The 22,496-nt window shown below is 36.0% G+C and overlaps 1 protein-coding gene across 1 annotated transcript in view; it reads right to left on the bottom strand.

Moving 5' to 3' along the window:
- The window catches only part of LOC149794197 (uncharacterized), a 40,792-nt gene that overhangs the window by 6,521 nt on the left and 11,775 nt on the right, over window positions 1-22,496 (bottom strand). The window contains exons 2-6 of the mRNA XM_089966536.1: window positions 18,185-18,298; window positions 16,172-16,285; window positions 8,429-8,458; window positions 7,608-7,850; window positions 2,227-2,448 (exon numbers count right to left, since the gene is read on the bottom strand). Of these exons, the coding sequence (XP_089822662.1) occupies window positions 2,227-2,448; window positions 7,608-7,850; window positions 8,429-8,458; window positions 16,172-16,285; window positions 18,185-18,298 (723 nt within the window). The remainder of the gene's footprint in view (window positions 1-2,226; window positions 2,449-7,607; window positions 7,851-8,428; window positions 8,459-16,171; window positions 16,286-18,184; window positions 18,299-22,496) is intronic.

The following is a 22,496-nucleotide window of genomic DNA, read 5'->3' as shown; positions in this document are numbered from 1 at the left end:
AGTCTACACACAACAGTTTATTCAGTAGGTGACCATCCAAGTCTACACACAACCGTTTACTCAGTAGGTGATCATCCAAGTCTACACACAATAGTTTATTCGGTAGGTGATTATTCGTTAGGTGATCATCCAAGTCTACACACAACAATTTTTTCAGTAGGCGATCATCCAAGTGTATACATACCAGTTTATTCAGTAGATGATCATCCAAGAATACACACAACAGTTTATTCAGTAGGCAATTATCCAAGTCTACACATAACAGTTTATTCAGTAGCTGATCATGCAAGTCTACACCCCACAGTTTATTTAATAGGTGATTATTCTTTAGGTAATCATCCAAGTCTAAACACAGCAGCTTATTCAGTAGGCGATCATCCAAGTCTACAAACAACAGTTTGTTCAGTAGGTGATCATCCAAGTCTAGACACAACAGTTTATTCAGTAGGTAATTATCCAAGACTACACTAAACATTTTATTCAGTAGCTGTTCATCCATGTCTACACACAAAAGTTTATTATGTAGGCTATCGTCCAAGTCTACACACCACAGTTTATTCAGTAGGTAATTATCCAAGTCTACATACAACAGTTTATTCAGTAGGTGATTATCCAAGTCTACACACAACAGTTTATTCTGTAGGTGATTATCCAAGTCTACACCCCACAGTTTATTCCGTAGATGATTATTCTTTAGGTTATCATCTAAGTTTATACACAACATTTTATTCAGTAGTTGGTCATCCAAGTCTACACACCACAGTTTATTCAGTATGTGAGTATTCGTTAGGTGATCATCCAAGTTTACACACGACAGTTTATTCAGTAGGTGATCATCCAAGTCTACACACAACAGTTTATTCAGTATGTAATTATCCAAGTCTACATATAACAGTTTATTCAATAGTTGATCATCCAAGTCTACACCCCACAGTTTATTCAGTAGGTGATTATCCAAGTCTACACCCCACAGTTTATTCGGTAGATGATTATTCGTTAGGTTATCATCTAAGTTTATACACAACATTTTATTCAGTAGTTGGTCATCCAAGTCTACACACCACAGTTTATTCAGTATGTGAGTATTCGTTAGGTGATCATCCAAGTTTACACACGACAGTTTATTCAGTAGGTGATCATCCAAGTCTACACACAACAGTTTATTCAGTATGTAATTATCCAAGTCTACATATAACAGTTTATTCAATAGTTGATCATCTAAGTTTACACCCCACAGTTTATTCAGTAGGTGATTATCCAAGTATACACCCCACAGTTCATTCAGTAGGTGGTTATCCATGTCCACACACAACAGATTATTCAGTAGGTGATTATTCAAGTATACACACAACAGATTATTCAGTAGGTGATCATTCAAGTATACACATAACAGTTTATTCAGTAGGTGATTATCCAGGTATGCACACCACATTTTATTCAGCAGGTGCTTATCCAAGTCTACACACCACAATTTATTCAGTAGGTGATTATCCGAGTCTACACACAAGGTTAATAGAAATCAGTGATATATTTGTATGTTTTTCTTGCTCACTGCATTCACGCTTCTGTTGTGTGATGTGATTTGGATTTTTAACGTAGCTTTAACAACTGGTTCAGTCATATCGCTACGATATCTGCAATGTGGCAGTTTATAGTGATCGTGCCGAAGACATGTAGCATGATGTCCCACCCAGTCACATTATTCTGACACCAGGCCGACCAGTCCTAACACTGATATCTTCATGCTGAGCGCCAAGCGAGGCAGCTGTTAGTACCGTTTTTGTAGGTCTTTGGTATGACTCGGCCAGAGATCGAACCCACGACCTCTCGCATCCGAGGCGGACGCTCTAACCACTAGGCCACCGGAGCGGTACTCATGTGTAACTCTGATAAATGTGCCTTAAAAAGTATCGTTCTACAAATCCTAAAATTCAAGTTGCAATATAAAGAGACCAGGAAAGCGTTTAGATAATACAAAAAAAGAAAAATACGGATCGTATATCATTCGAAAAGGCATTGTTTAAATGAGAGTCTTTGCAATATTCATGAAAAAAGAGCACAGCTGCGATTTCGAATATCAAGAAAGAATTCACTTTATGACTGGTTAGAATAAAATGTGATGGTCGTGCAACACTTCAAACAACTCCCCAGTTTTGACAATAATTTTGTCTTCATTATCCAACTTGTGTTTTCGTTTGCATTCTCCATTCAAGCTGATTTACTTACTTTTGCATTGCGAGATGCTGCAAGATGTGAAGCCATGGCTTGTAAGACAGTAGGGCTGTCCAATGCCATCTGGGTCTCGACAGTAGTTTTCAGCCCTTGTCACACTGCCATCTGGAAAATAGCCTTCAATAAACGATGCACCAGTCCAGTTCAGACATTCGCCATAAGGAGTAGATTTGACGTACCCGTTATAGACCTGACTGTGATTGGCGTAGTAGCACTCTGTAAATTATATCACAACATGTTTTTTTTAAGAAAATGTGTATGTTGTATTTGCATGTAGGTATAAAGAATAATGCTTAGAACATGGAGAAAAAAAATTGAACATTTTATATTCGGATGCATTCATGAGAAGATAAAAGACATCAATTACTTACAAATTAAAACATTGTTTTGCCTCCCATTTTAAAAATGCAATTTGAAAATGTTAGACTGTTAATACCACCAGTCAAACGACATAAATCAGCAGTGGCTTCAGTGTTATAGACAGCTGCTGATGAACAGGCGATAAGGAATATTTTTGTTAGAATTGACACCAGTAGTTAAAGGAGAACTATATAGCTCTACAGAAAACATTACCGCACCGTCTTTTCTGTTACGGGAATCTAACATCAGCGATTCTTGGGGCCCTCAAAAATTTAATCATGGCACGGTTTGGATCACTATGATAATTTTAACATCACGGAGCGTACTATGCATTTCAAATTCCCTCCTGGGAATCGATATTTTGGTAAAACTTATATCGCCCTAAGGGAATTTAATATTACAGATAGCATCTAATAATTACAGACGGGAACTTAACATTACGTTTTGGATGATATGGTCCTCTGTGGCACTGAATCTGACGTCTAGGCCCCCTTAGGGAACTAAATATTACTTTTGGAGAAGATACGACCCTAGTGGGAGTTAGCAATATATTTGGGCAGCTATAACTCCTTGTGAGAATTTAACATTACATTTAGGTCACTATGGTTCACTATGGGAGTTCTGCATTAGTCTTTGAAACGGTATGGTCACCTATGAGAATGAATTCTGCATCAAATATTTAAAACAAATGAGGTAACTATGCGACTTTAACATTACGGGTTTATCGCCTGCAGTGGGAATATACAATTACTGTTTATGTCCTAGAGGAATTTAACATTATCGATTTATATCTCCCTATGGGAATGGAACATTACGGATGAAACTATATCATCCCATATGGGAATTAAACATTACTAATGACTTTGAGAGGCTTGGTGGAATCAAACACGACGGTTACTGTTGAAACTTTAGCAGAGTTGGTCATACACGCCTAAGGACAGAAATGGGCTTGCCATGATCTACCATTACTTATTGTTAACGAACAACACCTAGTTTGAACAACAGACACATATTCTGAATGATAAATACTTATTTTGACAGATCAAGCACATATTCCAACCTGACAAGCCATATCGTGACAAACCAATATCTTGTCATATTGACTAATACTTTTTTGACTAACCAATGTCTACTTTGACTACCCAACACTTATTTGGAGTGATCAATATCTATTCTGACTGACAAATACATATTTGGACTCACCAAACACTTATTAAGCTAACAACCACATATTACAGTTGAGAAACAAATATAGTGACTAACCATCGCTTATTTAAATTGACCAACAATTATTAAGACTCACCATTACACACTGATCAAAACCTGCTGCGACTGATCAAATGCATCTTGTGCTTGCAAAACACCAAACGTAACTGACAAGCATCAATTTTGACTGACCAACAACTATATTAATTCTAAATATCTATTTTAATCGACCAACAACTATACTGACTTACTAATACCTACTGCGACTAACCAACACATATTCTGAATAACCAAAATGTCTTTGATTCATTAATGACTATTAAAACTGATTGAGAAGTACTGCGACTGAGAAACAACAAATATTTGGATTAACCATCACCTTTTATTCCGACCAAGCAATACGTATTTTGACTGACCAACTCATGTTATGACTGACCAATACCTGCTGTGAGTAGACAACAAATAAAACAGACAAAGATTGTGACAATCCAAATACCTGTTCTGATTGACGATCAATATTTTGACAGACGATTATCTATCAGAACTGACAAAGACCTTTTCTGAATGACCACTACCAATTATGACTGATGAACACCGAATTTTACAATGTGTAACAAATGTAGCAATGTCAGGCAGATAACAATGTAATTTGCCAAATCTAACCCTCATACTCTCTAGGCATATACATTCAGAATCTATATTTAGAATAGACTTCGTGTAACTATCTCTATAATTTGGAAATACAATGGACATTCCAATTGTTCATTTAGGCGTGATGTCGAATTAGTATCTTTATAATGTGGAATCACATTGAAATTCCAAACTATGAGCTACAGCGACATATATCTTGAAGATACACATTCGCTGGACAATAGAGGTCTTTCTAGGGCAAAGCGAATTTTTTTTTTGTACAAATGCTTTATGTGATGCATGAAAGCCCCTGGCCCAACCATTAACACAATTATATGGCCTAGTGTAACAGACATGCAACGTTTACATGAAATCAATATCAGGAAACAAAGTTATCATCTGTAAATCAAACTAGACGCAGCCTTCCCACCCTTTATTCCAATTATAATACCAGACAGACGTTGTTGGCGGGTTTTTAACAAGAGTACCTTGAGGAGTACATTATATGAACGTCCCGTACATAATAATCCTCTGTGTAGCTGATTCTAGTGATTATTGACAAACGCATATGAGTCGCCTTAATCTTTGGTCAGGGTATGTGGTCTCTAATTAAACTTATTATATGTTCATTGTTTTCTCCGTTAACTTTACATTGCCAGAATCGTTAAGTATTTTACGATATTGCACGCCTTCATATTGCATCCACGTGCATAAAGAACTATTTTCTATTGTAAACAAACAAAAATGGGCGCAGATGCCAACACTTTTGATTTGTAAACAAATAATGTACACTCGCATAGTAGGCGATTTATGTTGTGGTCGTTAAAATTTGTTTCTGAATGAAGTAAAGCAGATATTTCGCGGACTGCCACATATCAGCTGCTTTGCAACATTGCGCGTTAAAGTTTTTAATACAATATTTAGGATTTAGGCTAGCTATACAATAGACACAAGAAACGGTCCTTACAAATAACATACAAGTCACAAGGCATATACTGTCTTCTTTAGCTGGTGATAAGAATGGCAAAAAATATACTTACAGTTTTGCATCCTGAATTTTGTCAAAATGTACTTTCTTAGTTCTGCAAATCCGAATTACATGAGCCATGTCATAGGTTCTCAATCTTGATTACACATTTCGATATTGTACTGTAACTTCGAATATAAGTGCGATTACATCATCCTTACTGCACTCAAAATGAAATAAGCAATAAATTCCATAGCGTCTTTTTGATAATTGAAATTGAAAGACTTCATATTTTTTCCACATTATGATTTCAAACAGACAAGCCAAAAATCACGAAATTTCGTAGAATCGAAAGAAGAAAAAGATATACCAAAATATATTCATTGAAGATCAAATTAAAAAGTTGTTGCAATGTGCATTCATTCATAATACGATTCCAAATTTCAATGTTAACTAGACACGCCATTTTCTTTCGAAAGTTATGTCGAGCGCGCGACTAAGTTCAAATTTAACTGGGTGGAGTTATGTGCGCAGTAATAATTTTGCTGTGTAATGATGAATCTGCGCTTGTATATTTAGTTTGGAATATGGCATACATTCAGTTACTTTGTTTCTTGTAGTCCATTTTTGTTTATATAATTAAACCTTAGTTAGAATAAGAAAATGAGCATATGATGAAAAGATTATTACATTTGTATGGGAAAATATGAACTCGTTTTGTCGGATGGATATACTGCACTCTCAAGGTCGTGCAGTATTTACATCCGTCAAACTCGTTCATATTTTCCCATACAAATGGCGGAACCTAAAATTATTGTTTAGAAACCATTAGTTTCTTTCTAGACTAACTAAGGCAGCATTATTTAATTTGGATATACAAACATTAATTCGTTTCTTTATCACTGTATGTGAAGTCCATCATATAATTTGGTCAAGGAATTTAGCATAGAACACACATTATCATGCACAATCAATTTTTCTTAGAATCACAATGAAATTAACTTTTGAGGTTTTGACCACACAGTGTCAATACTTTTGACCTGTGATCACCCAAATCACGGGTCTTCTCTTGTAGCTAACAGCAGGACATTTACAATATTTGGTTAATACACATAGTCGAAAACTGAAGTTTGTATAAAGAAACTATTCCTTTCAATCACAATGACCTCAACGTTTGATCTTTTGACTCAAAATTATTATTCTTCATCGATAATTAATTTGCAAGGTAACACACATTTTAATATAGGTCTGTGATGGCAAGCTGACATTATTGTGCAGTAAATGTTTTATTTCTTTAGACAAAATGATCTTGACCTTTGACTTTTTCACCCAGAATTCGATAGGTTATTGCATCACTACAAATGCAAGTTAGCCACATAGTTTGGTCGGTCTCTAAATTGTAGTCCTAATGTTATTTTAGCTGAAACCAATGCTGAAATTAGGTCACAATAACCTTGACCAACATAATTTTTACCACAAAATCAATATGGTTCTTTCTTGCCCCATATGTAAGTTATTCCCAAATTGTTTGGTGAAGGTAGCTAGTGTACATCCACTGTAACAGGTAATACCAATGTATATCATTGTATATTAAAAAGGACTGTAGTTTAATTTGTGTGGGGAGAATGAAAAGCACGCAATACAAATTGGCATAATGAAAGTCAGAAAGGTATTGAAATCGGATGAAATCCCAACTATAAATCGTGCAGACCTGGATGACACACTGCAGTGTTTAGAATTAATTAGCAAACAAAATCATAAAAATCAATGAATCTATAGGACATCGCATGCATTGATAACATTGGTAGCGAAAGAATGTTCCCCAGATTGCAGAGCGCAGTAAAAAGTTTAGATTTTCGGGAAAAATCTGATCAACAACACTGCATAAGTGTAGAGGAGGCTGCGAGCATGTAACTGCTAATACCGATAATAATTCAAACGGTTGTACATTGCTGATGCTGTTATCAATGTTCTCATCATATCTATCACTTATGCTACCGCTAAAACAGCAACAATAACAAAAATAAAAGCCACTGACAGATCTTGCTACACCTATCTCTAGCACTGCTACTACTCCCTACCACTACAACTATTACTATTTAAACAACAAAAGTAATAAAAACAACCACCACAACAAAAGCAAATAATAATAATAATAATAATAATAATAATAATGCTGTCTTGCAGCTGCTATTGTTACTGAATTACAAACCTTCACAGAAAAGAACATTGCAGAACTCCCATGCTTTCAGGGGATTCCCGCTGACGTAACACCAGGGATGTCCCTTTCCATCAGGATCTCTACAGAAGTTAGCTGCATCTGACAGCTTTGGATCCGGAAGCTTGGAAGCCAGCAGGTTACTGGGTAAAAGGTGGACGTCCCAACGATCACATGTAACATTGTCAATTGTTTGTGACACATGGCCAACGTACAATGAACTTTTGAAAAAGCAGTCTGAAATATACGGACAATACATGTAATGCAATAGCAATCTAAAAGAGGTAACCTGTCTAAATAACCATTTTTTTTAATATTCATATAGGCATGCTTTAAAACGTATCAACGTCGAATAGTAAATCTTAGAAACTTGTTGAGAAAAGCTCATACCCCCCCCCACTTATAATGACATTTTTGTTGCAAGATTAGAATAAAGCCAAAGAGAAAAACACCGAAAATTTGTATTACTTTTATTCCTTTCCTTGCATACTGAAAACAATGATTGATATGCCCTATAGGCTAGTAAATTAAAGCTGCCATTTTAACTGTACTATATATTTAACATAACAAGTTTGAGTAATATAAATTAGATATGAAAATGAAACTGTACTAATTCAACTAATATCAAAATAAAATGCAACTTTTTGTTTTGACAAAAGAAGATCCAACGCTTCCGTACGGAGCATTATAAATCCTTATATGACATTTCAGTTTTAATGTATTCATATTAGAGCAATCTGAAATTCATCTTTGATAAAGAACACGTTTTTCCTTTAAATAATATCTGTATTGCATATTATCATCATTAATCTTACCATGCAAATCCGCTGATGGGGGAGAATGATCTGTAAAATAAATTTAATTTACAGTAAAACGGTTTTTAGTATGAACACAATTACAACAAATTTACTGTTAGTGAGACGTGAAGTCACATACCTGAAAACACCCCGTCACACATTAAAATGAGAATGTCAAGAATTGCAACAATTATAAGGGACTCCACAGGTTCGATTTAAATGTACTAATGCAACTACAGAAAGATCTACCACCACAACAAAAGGTTTTTATGTAGATTCACAGGCCTAGTAATTTCTTAAATTTATTGTAACAAATGTTATACCACTACGTTGCATACAAAGGGTATAAGAACCAGTACGGTTACAGTCATTATTTGATTCTGTAATACACTGGAGGCATATTATCATTAAATAACATATTAATTCCTAGCTTTACATAGTTCCAAATACCTTTTAATTACGCCACTATAAACATGACTAATTTGATACCTTTGCGATGCATTAATGCAATTTTGTTAAATTTGTAACATTCAAGGCTTAAAAAGCTAGAATAAAATGATAACAGTCATCTTGGTACTTCACATACTCACATCCTGAGGCAAGTCTCAACTTTGAATAGGACTTCAGGATGGGAATTGTTTTCATGTATATTTAACTCTAACTTGGTTTTTAAAATAAAATTCGTTGTTTGAATACGATAAGCCAACTTCGATTTTTCAGTCAGGATCTGTTGACGATTATATATATAATTCCCCTTAACCGATGACCTTTTCAATCGAACCACTCCATAATTATTCAGGACTATTTACAGAGCTCAGATCAGGAATCTTCTGATTGAATGTCTGATACCATTACTATATGGCAAATATTTAACTTAAATGGCAACGGTGTAAAATAATAACATCGTCAACTTAAGCAATTTAACATCATCGTCAACAATTTTACAATATGTGTCAGTAATGATTCAAGATATTGTAGTGGAAAGAATGTATACTCAATAGCCTTTTTGAAGAACACAAAACAGCAACTGATGGATTCAAAGAATCAACAGTTCCCAACGTATTAGCAGCATACAGACGTAAGACCTATTACGTGTCTGGCATGGTTGAATATTTGAGACAAATGCCTGCTGATGAAATGAACTCGATATTTATACTTGATAAGAGATGGAAATACCTGTTTCTTCAAGACAGCAAAGGACTAACAGACGAATGAATCATGCTGCTAAACCAGAGTTTTAGATTACATGTGATATGTATTTAAGATGACCACGTGCAGAATAGAACAACCATTGCACAGTCCATTGACACAGTAAGGAAACTGTTCGTATTGATGATTATGGGCTAAGACTGGTATGACATGGAATGACATGGTATGACATGGACAAACTTATCTTAATGAGAATCTAGAATGATATCACTGATCTCAAAAATGAAGTCAAATTATGCAGCTGCTGGCGATGGCATTGTAATAAATTTGGAGTCTTCAGTTACGTGTTAAGGCTTGAATAAACAATTGCACAAAAAAGATTGAAAACAACAAACTTTTAAAAAATATCATAATTTATTTCCCTGAAAAAATACTGTAAAAATAAAAAAAATATGAACTTAAGGTTTTAAGAATCAAATCCAAAAATAATCTAAGAATAATCCATGAATACAATTTTAGAAGTCCTAATAATATCTACAGTTCCTCATAGAAACACAAATAATGACACTCTGGTGTTGGAAAAACTTTGTCCCAGAACTCTGTATGAACACATGCAATATATCCAGAGAAACGAATTAATCTTCTAAAATCCAACTGATCCGAAGAAAAATTAAAATGTAATTCTCAAAACTGGCCATGAAGACACACATTTTCCAGTGTAATTGAAAAAATCCAAACTGAGATTATTTCTCTAAAAACAAAGGTTAAATCGTATTCTAAAAAGCAGTTTCGAAAATCCACAAGTTGGAAAATCGAAAAGAAAGGATCATGTGATTGTATTATCTCATGTACGGTTAACATGACCCTGACGAAATGAAATCATTTTATTCTAAGAAATAGAATGAATCATATTGTTTTCTTCTTAATTACGTAATCCCATCCTGACCTTGACAACAACCAATCATTTTATAAAAACAGAACTTATTTACGTGGCTGCAGTAATTTTGAATCACGGTTAAAATCCAGGTCAACACCTGGTATTTTACTAAAACGAACAGTCAAGGTCAAACTATTTTCTGGAAAAAGTATCATCTCCAGTGAATAAATTTACATTACAATATCATCCAATGAAAAATATTTTTTTTTATTAACCTGACAAACAAACAATTAAATTAAAATAAGTATATATCAAATCAATATTACTAAATCAAATATACACAACAGGAAGATGCGCATTTTGTTGTAGCGTCCCGTTTCAAGGAATTCTTAAATTTTTATCATTACTTGTTTGATTTTTGAAACTCGGTGCAGTGGAAATATTCCTTATCCCGAAATATTTAGCAAAGTACAAGGGGCAAACGTCACGGATTGAAGTGTTAGTGAGTTTTCATGATAGCATTGTTTACTTGTAGTGAATTAAGCTCAGAGCTGCACGAGTGTCCCTGTCGTTACATAGCCCCTTTTAAAATCTATGGGTGTACATTGGTTATGTGACTGCAGATGCAGGATTTACGGTAGGAGACTGGTAAATTACACACTGGAATAAAAAAGAACTCGGCATATACAGTTTATCTCGCTATGGTGGCAAATGTGATGCAGATTTACTGGCGAAACGTATCTCGAAACCATGATTTGATTGGCCTAAGGTGGCGTAGTAAAATAGTTTTTTTGTGTTATGGAATAGTAATATAACTATGGCGTGAACTGCCGACAGTAAGTAATGTTGAAACAGAGAAACCATGCAGATGTGCCCTTGATACACAATCGGAAAGTTTGAGATCTGTGGTCTTGCATTGGTCAGAGTAAAATTTATGTGTAGAACGGACACGTTCGGGTTTCTAATTTAGAACTGAAGTTGTATGGAGATCTTTGGAAATTTGGGGTAAACTTGTGACTTCTAGCGGAATCGCGCCAGGGTTTGACACCGCTCCGTCAAGCAAATACCCCTGGCTTGTAACAGTATCTTTCTCTTATCTAGGATATCGTCATGAAGATAGGTAACACGGTGGGTTACAATCATCATCATCATCAGTCTCCTGACCTAGTGTGGTACTCGAGGCACTGTGCTGCTGAACATCTGACCAGTTCCCTCCACTTGTCTTGATCATGTGTCAATGCCCGTGTCTCCGCAAAACGTTTTCTGATCCATTCTGTGATGTTGTCAGTCCACTTTTTTCTCTGTCTACCTGTCATTCTGCCACCCTGGACGCTGCCCTGTAGGACTGTTGTGGATAGAAAGTTGGATCTAGTGACACGGCCATACCATTTCAGCTTTCTCTTTTTGACGGTGGTGAGGAGGTCCTCATATTGGCATACTTTGCGCCTGATGGTGTTACTTCTTCATTTGTGATGTGGTCCATGCAAGAGATGCCAAGGATGGTTCTGTAGCATCTCATTTCAAGGACTTGATTCTTCGTTGTAATTCTGCTGTCAGGGTCCAGGCCTCTTATGAGTACAAAAAGATTGAGGTGACTAGAACTCGCAATAGTCTGATTTTAGTTTTCAGACTGATATTCTTGTCTACCCAGATGGGTATTAGCTTTGATATAACTGCCTCTGTTTGTGCTGCTCTTGACATGATTTCTGCTCTTGATCCCTCTTCGGTGATTATGGAACCAAGATATTTGAACTGGCTCACCGTTTCCAGCTCATGTCCTCTGACTTTAATCTTGGCTCAGATTTGTTTGCCACTATTTGTCATCAGCTTTGTCTTCTCAGCGCTTATATCCATGTCAAATCTGGAAGATGTTTCATCCAGGTTCTTCACTAAGGTGGCAAGCTCGTCTTCACTGCCTGCCAGCCCATCAATGTCGTCTGCAAAGCGGAATTTGGTGATGTTACGCCCTCCAATGTTGACTGTCCCATAGTGGTTTTCCAGGGCTTCGCTCATTATGCGCTCTAAGTAGATGTTGAAAAGCGTGGGTGACAGGAGACAGACTTGACGCACTTCCACTGTTGTCTGGAACCAGTCCCCTACAGAACCTTGGGCGATTACTGCACTTATAGCCTTGGCGTACAGCTGCTTGGTGGTATTGATTTACTTTTGACCCATGTTATACTTCTTCATTGTGGCCCACAATGCCTCATGCCACACTCTGTCAAAGGCCCTTTTGAAATCTATGAACACATGATGGATGTCTTGTGGGTGTTGCGAGTACATTTCACACAGAACTCTGATATTGAATATTTGTTCTGTTGTGCTTCTTCCATTCCGGAACCCAGCCGGTTCTTCAGCGATTATTTCTTCTGCTTGTGGTTTCAGTCTTTTCAAGATGATCTTCAGCATTACCTTACTTGCATGGTTGATCTAGCCGTTAGTTTTGTAATTTTGGCACGGCTGGAGATTGCCTTTTTTGGGGAGTGTTATAATCAGTGACAGGGTCCATTGTGTTGGCCATTCACCTGTCTGCCAGATCCTGTTGCAGATTCTTGTTAGTAGCTCTTTCACTAATCCCCCCCCATTCTTGATAAGTTCAGCTGGGATGTTGTCTACTCCAGCTGCCTTCCCATTCTTCAGTGCTCTTATTTCTGACTCCACCTCTTGCTTGAAAATGGGGAAATCATCATCATTTGAGGAGTTTGGAACTTCAAGCACCTCTGGGTCTCCTGTGGACTGATGGTTGTAGAGTTCTTTGCAATACGCAGTCCATCTTTCTGCAATGTCACTCGCTTCTGTGAGGCATTTCCCATTTTTGTCTTGAATGGTGATGACTCTTGGTTGTTTTTGTCTGGTGAGGTCTTTCACAATTTGGAATGCCTTTTCGCTGTTATTCTTTATCTGTCTGCTCTCTATTTCTGTGCACTTTTGTCCAATCCAATCTTCGTTTGCTTTCTTCAAGTTTTTCTGATATTCTTGTTTATTTCTCGGTACTCCATTGCCCCTGTTGTACGTCTGGTGTTTTTGAGTTCCTTCGAGCATCACACAACTTCAGATTCTCATTTGCAACCCAGGGTTTTCTCTTCGGACGATGGAGGCCAATGATGTCCTTGGCAGCTGCTGTCAAGACTGTGTTGAAGGTGCCCGTCATCCCTTTGAAGTCACCATCCATCACAAGGAGTGGAGCAGATTTTCCTCGAATTGTGGCTTGGAATGACTTGCAGATGTTAGGGTCCTTCAGTTGTTCAAGGTTGAATTTGAGCTTGACGTTCTTTGAACGATGGAGGCCAATGATGTCCTTGGCAGCTGCTGTCATGACTGTGTTGAAGGTGTCTGTTATCCCTTTGACATCACCATCCATCACAAGGACTGGATTAAATTTTCCTCCAATTGTGGCTTGGAATGACTTGCAGATGTTAGGGTCCTTCAGTTGTTCAATGTTGAATTTGAGCCTGATGTTCTTTTTTACTGACAATGTTTAGAATACCATGTAGTTTGCTGTAAAACTCCTCTATTTCTTCATCATCATGATCGGTAGTTGGATCATAGACTTAGATAATTGTGATGTTCAAGGGAGATGCTTCCAGACGAATGGAGATGATTCTGCTAGATATGGGGCAGCATTCAAGCACAGATCCCTTGATGGCTTTGTTTACAAGGAAGCCTACTCCATTGATGGACTTGTCACACTCTCCACTATAGTATAATATATGCCCATCTTCAGTTTGGTGTTCTCCTAGGGCTTTCCATCTAACCCCACAGAGTCCCAGAATGTGCCATGTGTAGTTTTCCAGCTCATGTGTCAATTCTTGGAGCCTTCCAATTTGCGCCAGAGTTCTAATGTTCCAGGTGGCGATGGCAATGGTGTCTCTCGCTCTGATTTTATGCAGAGTACCAGTAGCAAACTTGTCGCGTCCGTCCTGGTGGACAACGGCAGGCGCGGTTCTTGTTGCGAAAGCCACTAATGAATCCATTTCGTGAATAAATAAAGTAACTGACGAGGTAGCAAAACATTCAGATACCAATTTTGATAAGAATTTCGCATCATTTCGTTAGAAGGATTACAATAAATCAATGTGAACAAAAATTATGTAGAAAACAACGTGAATAAAGAGACTAAAGGTATTACAAGTCGTTTAGATAATATAGATAATGAGAATCCATAAACAGTTGTTCATGTGTCTTTTGATTGCAATATGATTCACAACCAATATGAACAACTGTTTATTGCCTGGTAAATTAGTATGGGAGTATGGAAGTACTTTCCAAGTAAGTTAACTAAAACTACTTTCTTCTTCATGTCCGGACGACTGAAACACTAAATAAATGAACGTCCTGATGACTGGATTAGTGGAAAAAAAGACGAATGGATGAATGGACTGCTATTCTGTCCAGGTCGTTTTGAAACCTTCTCAACACCCATTATAGCTATTCAAATAGTATCCCAACTAATGCTAGAACGAGTAACATGACATGATCACTTATGTATAACACTATCTTAGATGCAACAGAAAATAGATTAAGATGCTACCAGTAACACAAGGTATGGCTGCCATTGCTTCATCCGGAAGCGTCTTCATATACACTGCAATATTTTGCAAATCTTGTTCAATTTTGTACGTGAAATTAGGTGGACAAGGTGGAGTTATAGCAGAAAGGAGTTGGATTAATTACATTTATTTTGTTTACCAGGTTTGCTATTGGCAGTGCAAGAGTTGCATAAATCATTCTTATTACTGCAACAATTAAATTCCCATTCTAAGCATAATGGTCGACAATGTTAAAGTTCCATAATTGTCATATCAGCCGATACTATTTTCCTTTTTCTCACCTTATTATCATCCGTAATTGTAAATTCCTTTTCTTTTTACCACAATGTCTCCAATGCTAATGTTAATTTCTCATATATGCCATAGTGGCCGATTTAGAGACCTACGGTTCCCAGTAACTACTTGCATCAGGTTCGGAAATGTACGTGTAATGCTAAATATAACAAGATCGCTAACATTACTATTACAGGCAAAACACTGAAAATAAAGACATTATTTTAAGGGCTTACACGAAATACAATTTAATCTATCATGTTTCCTTCTATAGTGAGTGTTTAGTTTTACAGTTTATATTTATCATATCCACCTATGAATCTGTAACAACCAACAGTTTGCTTATTGGAAACATAATCAGCAAAGCTTTGTTTAGATTTTTTCCTTCTCTTTACGTCTGGTGACATTTCTTTTAGTACTCGTTAACTGAGATAGGAGTCGTGATGTAAATCAAAATTAACTCTGACAAAAGTATTGCTGCGTTAAATCTATTTTTGGCCTTTGGGAACATATCAGTTTGTGTTTTACGCTGTGTATCCTGTTGTCATGGAAAGAAGTATAAACAATCCACATCTTTCGTGGGGATGACAACTCATATATCATATGTTAAAGACCGAGAGTAAGCATACATAACATGCATTTTGCTATACCGCAGGTAATAGGCACCTCATATTAGTTCCATGATGGTTGCCTTTACAGCTTCTCTCATCGTGCATATATCTACTACATTTGTACTTGATATTAGCAATAAACTATTAAGTATTGGTCGACGTTCGATACTAGTTAAGTAATGTATTTCATGCGACATATGCCTCAGCGATGTTCTCTATGAGAAATCGATGAATGTACCTCAATGTACATTTAATAACACTGGTTTTAGTTTTAGCGAGAAACTACGGTATTTGACTCTACCGGTGCTACAGTCATGACTTGCGAATCCGGAAGGACAGGTACAGACGTATCCATTTACAAGATCCTTGCAGGAACCACCATTCTTACACGGGCTGCTGGCACACTCATCTATTTCTACAAGGAAAAAATATATTCGTAAATAATGTATCAAGAAAATGTCTTCAAAAGGTAAATAAAAACTCTGATATCAGTATGCCAGAAATAAAATATTCTATCTGAACAGTAACATCTATTACCTTAATTACTGGCATCTCGAGCGGTGTGTAAAATTACCATTTGTGCTTTATGTTTAAGAGTGTGAGAGAAATTACATGCTGAAGAGGTTATTTTTTAAAATAACAAATTTGGCCCCTGTAGTGAGGTTACTTATACCAATGTTAAAATGTTTCACCCTAAGCTCTCCTTTACATCGTCTTTTAATATTTTCTTATGAATTAGAAGTGAAAAAATAGTATTTCGTTCTTGAAGGTTTAAAAACTATAATCTTAAATTTAACTGAAACAACCAAGTAATTAAACTTTAATTTTTGTATTTGTTGCAAGTAACAGCATCAACAGCATCAACAATAGCAACAATACTAACAATAATACTATTCATATTTATTATTATTATTATTATTATTATTATTATTATTATTATTATTATTATTATTATTATTGAGCCAATTGTGGAAATAGATGTAAAGAATTGGTGGAAGATTCCTTGCTAGCAAGACTGACGATTCACTTCATTCTTCATCGACATCGGCCTATAGCTTAACTAATTTGCCGAAACAGTATTTACCGCATTGCTGTATGATTCGATGCAGCTGCTAGAAACTGATCAAACCAGATTGATAGTTCTATTTACCTAGGCAGACAGTTGGGTATAATTATCGCGGCCTCTACAGAAAACGACTCATGTCAGTTTCTTCAATTTTGGTTGGCTGCATCTGCCAAGGATTAATGCAGAGCTCATTGTACGGTCAACTCTCTTCTGGCAAAGATTGTATTGCAGTTTCAAATACTTCATCTGCAGGTACCTTTACATGTTGTGAGAGGAAACATGTATTTGGCCATTTCAAGTTTTCTTGGGTGGATATTTATCTTTTTCTTGGTGTTTCTCTTAACATTGTGTGTAATCCATTAGTCCTTTATGTTGAATATATTTTCGACCTACAACAATTGGCTCTTACTAGAGATACCGTTAATTGTTGTGCAGAAGTTCGTGTATTTTCCTTAGCAACCCGTTAGCTGAAGTGAATGTCAGGAAAGAGTGATGGTGTTTCATTTGATTCACATCTTCAGGTATCATTAGTTATGTCACATTATGTTATATTATTTCACCAAATTGCAAATTACAATTATGTCTGAAATGTGGTGCTCTAATAATTTCTGTTCTGGCTTTACAATTGATTACTTCACATTATAAATTCTTTAGTTCTCGCTGGCTAACTGCAAATCGCTTCGAGTAGTCTATGGCGTGATGAATGCACTAATAAAAGATCTGATCGAGTATATAAATGCATAATGATTTCATTTTTTGTTTGTTTATAGTCGCTTTAGTAAATATGACAGTGAAGACAGAGCAGATGTTTGCTTCCGCAAGAAAATCATGCAAACTGAAAAACAGCAGATCGAAGTCAGTCACATCCCTTCAATCCAATTGTTAGCATCAACACAGAACCCGGCCATAAAATCTCTTATCCTGTATTTTAATATGTCTTTGTATTTCTTCCAGGTATGATTTCCTTAAGAAGATATTCATTCTGTAAGTGTGCGATACAAAATCTTTGTAAACATTTAAGCGGCAAAATAAACAATAGTTTTGAACCGGAATACATTTGTAAACTTGTCTGTTTTTTCTTCTTTATTTCAAGACAACAAGGTCTTAGGAACAACTTGTGTCTTTCTGACAAAACCTTGCATTTTTTTCACTAGTTTTTACATAAGAGGTAAATAAAAAAAATGAATACATGTAAAGTTAATTAAATATTGTTTCTCGTTCTATTATACACTTAGCTTTTCACTCTACCTATAGTACAGTTATGTCCGGCGAATCCGGCAGGACAGGTACAGGTGTATCCATTGATATGGTTTACGCAGAAGCCTCCATTTTCACACGGATTGTTAGCACACTCATCTACATCTATATATACAAGAAAAATATGTTCTAAACAAATTAATCTTGAAAAATATATTCAAAAGTTAAACTATGATACAGATGAAAATTCTAACGATAATAACAACAATGAAGATGATCATGATGAAAATTATCGTATTTTTTCGTTATCTGCATCATTATCAATACAATAATCATTACGATGTTCGTCCTCCTCCTCACCATCATTATATTTTTCTTTTCCTCCACCATATCATCATCATCATCATCATCATCTGTTTCTTCGAATTTTTGTTCTAGTACCTTACTTGCCAAGTTTTGTCTTTTCTGGTTTAGCATGACTGTGATGCCCAGGTTCTTTTAATCACAAGAAAGATGTCGATTTGACACACACACACACACACACACACACGCGCGCACACACACACATATACACACACACACACGCACACACACACACACACACACACACACACACACAGACACACACACACACACACACACACTTCGTGAATAAGACATGCAAATGTGCTGTCATTGCTGAGGTAATATCGTACATCTACTTCCGTTCATTCAACTATGATATAGTCATATCCGAATTCAACGAAATATTATACTTTGCATAGATAAACAGTGGTGATTAGTACAGTCATGCTCGTTGTCAGCCTAAATAAACAGTGGCTGTTGTTACAGTTAGTGCTAGTTGTCAGCCTAACTAAACACTGGTTGTTGTTACAGTTAGTGCTCGTTGTCAGCCTAAATAAACAGTGGTTGTTGTAATAGTTAGTGCTCGTTGTCAGCCTAACTAAACACTGGTTGTTGTTACAGTCATGATCGTTGTCAGCCTAAATAAACAGTGGTTGTTGTTACAGTTAGTGCTCGTTGTCAGCCTAACTAAACACTGGTTGTTGTTACAGTTATGCTCGTTGTCAGAATAAATAAACAGTGGTTGTTACAGTTAGTGCTCGTTGTCAGCCTAACTAAACATTGGTTGTTGTTACAGTCATGGTCGTTGTCAGCCTAAACAAACAGTGGTTGTTGTAACAGGTAGTGCTCGTTGTCAGCCTAAATAATGTGATAGTTCATAGACCACTCGTCACCAGCAGGTACCTCGGGAGGTCTCGATATTCTTATAAGAATCGAATTTGTTTACTGAAATAACATATCCTTACTTCAATGACCCCTGTTTCACTAATGACACTTTAAAACAAACAGGAGAACTCAGGATCGTTTTCCTGTTCGACGACAAGCGATTGTCTGTTGTCACCCAGATTAGAATAAAGAGAATGAGTAGTTAAAAGAGGATCACAGTGATTAATACCTTTTGACTGATCCAAAGAAGGAGTGAAAGTAACCTCAAAGGAATACTTTCCTGATCAACTTCATTCTCAAGAGAGAGCTTTCTTTGCCATAGCTCTAGTAAATGTACAAGTTGGGTAAAAAAGCAGGGAATTCGTTTTCAAGAGGATCGGCTTTCTGACGCAAACAAGACATGTCAGTTACAAGTGGATTTACTACAGCCTTGTCTCCAACTCGGTCGTCTCCTAATAATAAATGAATGGCCTCAACGGGAAAAGCAAACACTGTTCCGACTCTCACGGGTCCTGAGACTAAGTCGGATGACAAATGCACACAATGGAGAGGAACATTAACAAAGCTACACTCATCTCTCTGAATAAGAACACTCTCATTAAAAGAAGAATTCTCAGAAAAAGGCAAAGTACCTGACAATAAAATACTCTGGGAAGCTCCTGTGCCCTTTAAAACTTTAATAGGGATGGGATTGGCCAAATCACCTAAGAGTAATATAGAACCCTTCGACATGAATGGTTCATAATTCTCCATAATAAAATCAGACTGGAGTATATTAGACCCAATAAATGTATTGCTGTAAAAACATGACCGTGACCTTGACCTTTCAGAAATAAGAGCATTTGGAGTAGGTCTGTCTTGATTATGATGCTTATTTTTCAATCGTATCAATCAGAAATAACATTTCTTTCTCCTTCCAATAGAAACACGTAGGAAGAGACAAGGATTTTTGATCAAGCTTATCAGAAGCTCTATTTTTAAAAGTTGTCACCGATTGAAATTTAGAAAGGCTTGTATTAGGCTGAAATACTTTTCTGCCAGAAGACTGTTGAGTGGAAGACTTGCCTACAAAAGAAACTTTATGAGCTAAAAAACACCCACGAGCAGTACGAGGAGCATTGTCTAAGGTTTCGATTTTATGCTCATCCAGATGAGTGTTAATGTCAGTATGGGCACAGTTCTTGAACTATTCAAGTTATACAAGTTGTCCGAGATTTTTGTTATCTTTGTTGACCTTTCTAGGAGAGCACCACTTATCAAACTGTCGTGCTTTTCCCAATGCAAATTCGAGATAGGTCTGGTCAGTTGATTTTCTAGAATTCCGCAAATCATGTCGATAAGCCTCGTGGACTAACTCGTAACCCTTCAAATTATAGTACTTAACTATATCATAGTCAGCGCTCTGCTCTAGCGACAGTGAAATATAAATATCACGAGCTTTACCAGTGAGTACACATTCCAATAATAGAATCAAGAACTCTCCTGGCCACATTGCATTTTCAACGATTTTCTCATAATAATGAAAATATTTGCCTACTTCTTTTTCCAGAAAAGGGAGTACTAACTTGATATTTCCCAAAACATGAAAAGTAGGGGAATGTGTTTTCCAATATGAAATTACCTTTCTTCTTTTGCATTTGCATCCATCTTTCTCTCCTCTTTCTATGATTGTAACTGCATTTGTTTCTCTCTCTCCTCTTTCTGTAACTACATTTGTTCATTCTTTTTCTCAAATTGCATTTGTCTTTCCTCCTTTTTTCTTTCCATTTGTATCATTTCTATGTGAAACTGAACCTGTTTTATCTCTAATTCCAACTTTTTTTAGCTGTACGTCCATGTTCAAAATATGTAACCACTGTTGGGTAGGATTAAACAATTCACTAATTTGAAGATAGTGTCTTAAAGCCTGTTGATTTCATGAACGATTTCTGAAATAAAAAATAATTCTTGGGATTTTTTTTTCTTCAAAAACATGGGGAATTTAAATTCAAAAACAAATTTTTCTGAAATATTTTAACCGAAATTCGTATATCCCAAGGACGAGCACCCAGTTTTCTTTGTTACGTGTTTAGGCTCTTTCAAAAAGGTAAGAAGGAAAAGATGAAGACAGCAAACTTTATACACTTTAAAAGCGTTGTACTGATGTGTCAAAGGTTCTTTGTTGAATAACAGAAAATAATATTATAGTGTTTGAATTCTGTGTAAATTTCGATAACTGTCTTTGTCCAAGAATTAATTTAGAGCACAAGTATTTTCATAGAAACATAATCTCTTGGAATTCAAATACTTTTGAAGAAAACAAAATAATTAGCTCCAAAACTGGTCACAACATAACACACTTTAACGTCTCAAGTGTTAAGGCACAAATGACTATTCCTTTTTAAAACATCAATATTAAATCTGGCTACAACGCAAAACAGATACCCGGATGTGGGTCACTCCTCAAGAAAAAATTAAGTGATTATGTTATTTAACACGTAGGCCAGATATGGTCTTGATTTCATTTTATGACTCGTAAAAGAATAAATAAATAAAACTTTGTTTACTACAACTCTTACTGGTTCTGAATCAAGGCCAGCAACTAGGTCAGCATTAGATACAAAGTTTCTATTGTTAGCTGTTTATAACTTAATTAAATTTCTGGACAATGTCAAATCCAGTAAATAAAATTACATTGCAATAACATGTAATGGAATAAACATTTTAAACTATCAAACAAACAATTAAATAAAATAAAATCTACATTAAATCAAATATACATAACACAGTAAATCAGAATGCGCGGTACTATAAACATAGGGTAAAGCATTTAATGCAATTAATGCATTGTACTATTGGCATAGGATAAACATTCAGTGCAGTGAATGCACGGTACCATTAGCATAGGATAAAGCATTTAATGCAGTGAATACATAGCACTTTTAGCATAAGATAAATCATATAATGCAGTGAATACACGGTACTATTAGCACAGGATAAAGCATTCAATGCAGTGAACGCATAGTACTTTTAGCATATGATAAAACATTCATTGCAGCAAACAACTACATACATCTAGAAGTATATGGCAGAAATTTTAATAACTGTAATATTTACACTAATATTGATAGGAGATATACACATGGAGAAAAAA

This window comes from Sinohyriopsis cumingii, chromosome 8 (genome assembly GCF_028554795.1).
Source record: "Sinohyriopsis cumingii isolate HCF-2022 chromosome 8, ASM2855479v2, whole genome shotgun sequence".
In the NCBI taxonomy this organism is placed as follows: Eukaryota; Metazoa; Mollusca; class Bivalvia; order Unionida; family Unionidae; genus Sinohyriopsis; species Sinohyriopsis cumingii.
This window is presented reverse-complemented; position numbering and strand designations above follow the sequence as displayed.